This window comes from Dasypus novemcinctus, chromosome 21 (assembly GCF_030445035.2).
Source record: "Dasypus novemcinctus isolate mDasNov1 chromosome 21, mDasNov1.1.hap2, whole genome shotgun sequence".
Lineage (NCBI taxonomy): Eukaryota > Metazoa > Chordata > Mammalia > Cingulata > Dasypodidae > Dasypus > Dasypus novemcinctus.
Window position 1 is genome coordinate 68,861,263 of NC_080693.1, and position 4,115 is coordinate 68,865,377.

A 4,115-nucleotide genomic window follows, 5' to 3' on the forward strand; every position below is an offset into this window, starting at 1 on the left:
ATGCTGAACAGCGTCGGGACGAGGGTCAAGGAAAGCGAGGGAGCGGGTGGGAAGGGGAGACAGGCAGAGGGTCTCCTCGCCCAGCGCGCCCCGCTTCGCCCATCCCTGCCCCGCTCTGCCCCACACGTGCCCCACTAGGGCAGGATATGAGTGGATGAGCACCTTGATGGCGCCACGCCTGACGATGCTGAAGGGGCTCAGCAGGTAGAGCGCGGGCGTGGCGGAGAAGCGGAAGATGGACTTGCCCTTGTTGAGCACGATGAAGGTCTGGGGCAGGGAGAGAGCCTGTGAGGCCTGGGGACAGACAGGCAGCTGGGCGGTAGACAGACCCAGGGACCCTCCTGGCCCGGACCTTCTTGTCGCTGTAGTAGGGGTCCAGGTCCTCCAGGGGGATGCCGATGACCTCTGGCGGGGGGTCCCCGTAGATGAGGGGCAGGCTCTTGCCAGCCTCCAGGTCGCTGCGTGGCTTCTCTTCGGGCTCCTCGATCTCCATCTGCTTGTTCCGCAGCTGCTGGGCCTCCTTCTCCACTGCCCGCTGTTCTATGGCTGCCAGGGACTCCCGGGTGAAGGGGCGCAGGCACTCGGGGCCCAGAGGCACCAGGGAGGGCAGAGATGGGCGGGCCATCCTTGCATCCTGGGCTCAGGGGCCAGGGGGGCGGCGGGCAGCCTGGACAGCTGCGGCGGGCAGCCCCTGGGGGGCCGGGCGGCCGCCCCGCCCTGGGCCTGCTGTCTGCTGCTCACCTCCTGCCTGGCCAGGGGCAGGCCGGGGAGGTCGGCTCACAGGCCCTGCCTGGATTCCGAGATGTGCCTGCAAGGCCCGGCTGCTGCTGCTGCTGCTGCTGCTGCTGCTGCAGGGGGCTGCACCCAGGAGCATCCCCTGTGCCCTACTTACACTGCACTTCCCCCAGCAGTGGGGTCCCTCAGGGTTGACAGCAAACCTGACTGGCAGCCAGATCCTCTTCAGTCTTAGGGACTTGGGGCCAAAGCCCTGGCACCCTCCACTGCCTCCTGGATCCAAACTCTGGGAACTGTGTGGCTTCAGCCTGTGGGGATAGAGAGAGAACCACATCTGGCTGTGCCCACAGTGGGGTGGAAGGGAGTCAGGGTGAACTGTGGGGGCAAGCCCAGAGAGATGGGCCAGGGTGAGGGGCTGGTGGGATCAGACTAAGGCAGGAACAGCAAATGTACTTCATCCTGAGGGCTGACTTGGATCGACTGATACTGGCTGCCTGGAATTGGGGGTGGAGCTGACTCAGTGGGAGACACTGCTGTGATTGATTAGTGATGCCTGTCAGGGGCACAGGAGGGGAGAATGTGGCACATCTGCCTGTATTTGCCATCTCTGGCTTGGAGGGAAGGGAGAAGGAAGATGTGGGGGGTGTGGGGTCCCCTTTCCTGAGTTTTGGGGAAGCTTGGTTGAACTGGAGAGGGAAGGAACCCCGCAGAGGCACTGAACATCTTTCCTGCGCAGGGACCTGTGGGACCTAACCCATGGGGCTGGCGGGGGAGCTGGAGCAGGAAGCTGTGCATGTGGGGCCACACTAGGGGAGCCTCCAGAGGCTGTCACGGAAGGGGAGGACACACAAGAAGGATCGTAGGGATGAGGAGGTGAAAAGTTCCAAAGCAGGGGTAGGATGAGAGCTCCCAGGCACCATTTTGGGCTATGGTCCCTGTGTGAACTGGGTGGGGGAGAGCGGACCACCAGGAGCCTGAGGCCTGTGTGGGCTTGTGTCTCCTGGGCCAGCCCCTCAGTCTCTCCCAGCCCCTCTTCCCTTCTGCCCAGCCTTCCCGAGCCTGTTCTCTGTGGCCGGGAGGTGGTGGGTCACGCTGGTGGCAAACAGGCCTTGGGGGGAATGACCCATAGGAGCAGGGAGACCACTGCGGCCCATTCATACCCAGCCACCACCAGGGCCACCCGGAGCCACCCCTCCACGACAGAACCCCTGAGATGCACTCGGGGGACAGCCCTCTCACAGTGGACCAGATGCCCACAGCAGCGCCTCTGCCCCAGCCAGTGCTGGCTCTTCCTCGGATTTGGTCAACAGGTGAGAAGGGTGACAGGGAGAGGCAAGAGCATTGGGCAAGCCGGCCATGCCCACCCACACTGGCTCCCTAGCTGCTGCCTATCATAACCGCGGCCAGGGGTGTTTCCCAGGATGACTCTGCACCCTGTCCCTCAGCTGCTCATTGGCCCCATCGTGTGCATGGGGGTGCACACACATGCATGCACATGCACATGTCTGACCTGAACCCTCCCCTCCACGGCCCTGTCATACACCTTGCCACGTTTGTCCCTATCACCGACCCCCCCACACACACATGTCCATCCTTGGCCCTCCAGCTCATTGTCACCAAGTGGAAGACACTGCCCTGCAAGATGGCCTTGAAGGGACCCCGTGGCTGCTGTCACCCAGTCAGTTCATAACTCTTGCTTGTCAACAACCCTCTGATCTGAGTTCTGCCCACTCTCCCTATGGCAATTTGATATTGATATTATTTATGATAAAAGAGATATTGATTGTGTTTGTAAACTGGTCTGTTTCTCTGAGTATGACACCCCTTGGATTGTATTAAATTCAGAGGTTTCACTTTTACTTTATTAAATCAAGATTAGGGCTTTGATTCCACCACATCGTTGGGGAGTGCAGGGCTGAGTCCTCTCCCACCTTGGTGGCCTGATAAAACAGACTCTCACATGGAAGTAGACACAGGAGAGGAATACAGAGGAATGGAGAGAGCTCCATAGACACAGTGGAGGCCCTGGGAAGAGAGGTGAGCCTGATAGTCTACGCCTGACCTTGTGAAGAGAACAGAGCAGCTGAGCCCGGAAAGAAGCGAACCCCAGGGAGAGAGAAGAGCCTTTTGCCAGCCTACAACTGAGATCAGAAGAAGCTGGGACCACGGAGCCTCAAGAGGAAGAAGGAAGGCTGAACACTTGCAGGCATTGTCTGCCATCTTGCATCACCATGTGCAACAGACTTTGGGTAAGAAAGTACCTCTTATGGTACCTCGAGTTGGACTCTTTAGGTCCTCATGACTGTAAGCTTCTGCCCCAAATAAATACCTTCATAAAAGCCACCAGAGTTCTGGTACTTTGCATCAGCACCCCTTTGGCTGACTAATACACTCCCCATAACAGGAACCAAGAAGGACTCCAAAAACCAGAAACGCACAGTCTGGTTCCACGCCCTGTGCTCCTTGGAAGCTCCTCTTGCCTGAGCCACTGAAGAACAGACCTGGTGGTTTCTTCTCAGTTGACCTTCCTGGCCTTCTCTCCAGCCCCGCTCCCCCTCTGGCACTCTCTTTTCGTCCCTGCTCTGATACTCCTCCAGCCCTGTCCCTTGACGATGCCGTTTACTGGGGCCTGCTTTGCAGCCCTGCTTTCACAGCATACGTCCTCTTCCCACCCAGCCTTGGCCTTTGCCGCGGAAGCACCGACCGCCTTCTTTCTGCAGTCTGCTTGGCACTGCCACATGCGTTCCCGCTTCCCCGGTGGCCCAGGTGGGTGCAATGAGGCTCCCTTTTATGTGCAGTCCTAGCCCTCCCGGCTCTTCATACAATTAGTTAGCTCCCTCCTGGTGTGATCTGTAGATTTATCTTCCCCACCTGACCCCCCAAGACCCTTTCAATGGGGTCACACTGAATCCAGTGCCTGGCACATTGGCACATGCCTTTTCAAAGGCTGTCAGTGACTCCCAGTCCTCTATCCCAGCCAGGACCTTCCCTTGAGCTCCAGACCCACACATGGCACAGCCGACTGGCACCTCCTGCCTCTCTTCCCTAGCAGGCCCCCAGCAGGACTCTGCATCTCTCCAGCTTCAGTTCCTCTCCTCCTGCCCTCATCTCCAACCCTGAAGCCACCTCACCTCTAGACTTCCTGTGGTGTGAGGGACTAGGTGTCCTCCTTGGCTAGGTCAGTGCTCTGTTCAGATCCCCAGCCTGCCAAACCCCCATCCTCTGCAGCCAGTACTGCTTTCATTTGGCCCTTACCTGCTCTATTCAGATGACCTCCAACCTGCCTCCCTGCCTCCTACCTGGTCCCCTCCAATTCACTCTCTGCCTTTCTAAAACCACAAATCCGATCAAATCCTTCACTGGCTCCCCACTGCTTAAAA

General features: G+C 58.9%; 1 protein-coding gene across 1 annotated transcript; it reads right to left on the bottom strand.

Moving 5' to 3' along the window:
- Positions 1-25: 25 nt before the first annotated feature.
- LOC139437251 (sodium channel protein type 4 subunit alpha-like) lies at positions 26-837 on the bottom strand. The gene is made up of 3 exons (XM_071210912.1): positions 353-837; positions 120-267; positions 26-72 (listed from the first exon to the last, which is right to left on the bottom strand). The coding sequence occupies exons 1-3, from the start codon at positions 623-625 to the stop codon at positions 26-28; spliced, it is 468 nt and encodes a 155-aa protein (XP_071067013.1). The 5' UTR covers positions 626-837.
- Positions 838-4,115: the final 3,278 nt, after the last annotated feature.

Coding starts and splice junctions, on each gene's coding strand:
- LOC139437251 (XM_071210912.1), bottom strand. CDS start 625: ATGGCCCGCCCATCTCTGCCCTCCCTGGTGCCTCTGGGCCCCGAGTGC. Junction 268..352: donor CCTACTACAGCGACAAGAAG/GTCCGGGCCAGG, acceptor TCCCTGCCCCAG/ACCTTCATCGTGCTCAACAA. Junction 73..119: donor CCTAGTGGGGCACGTGTGGG/GCAGAGCGGGGC, acceptor CTGGGCGAGGAG/ACCCTCTGCCTGTCTCCCCT.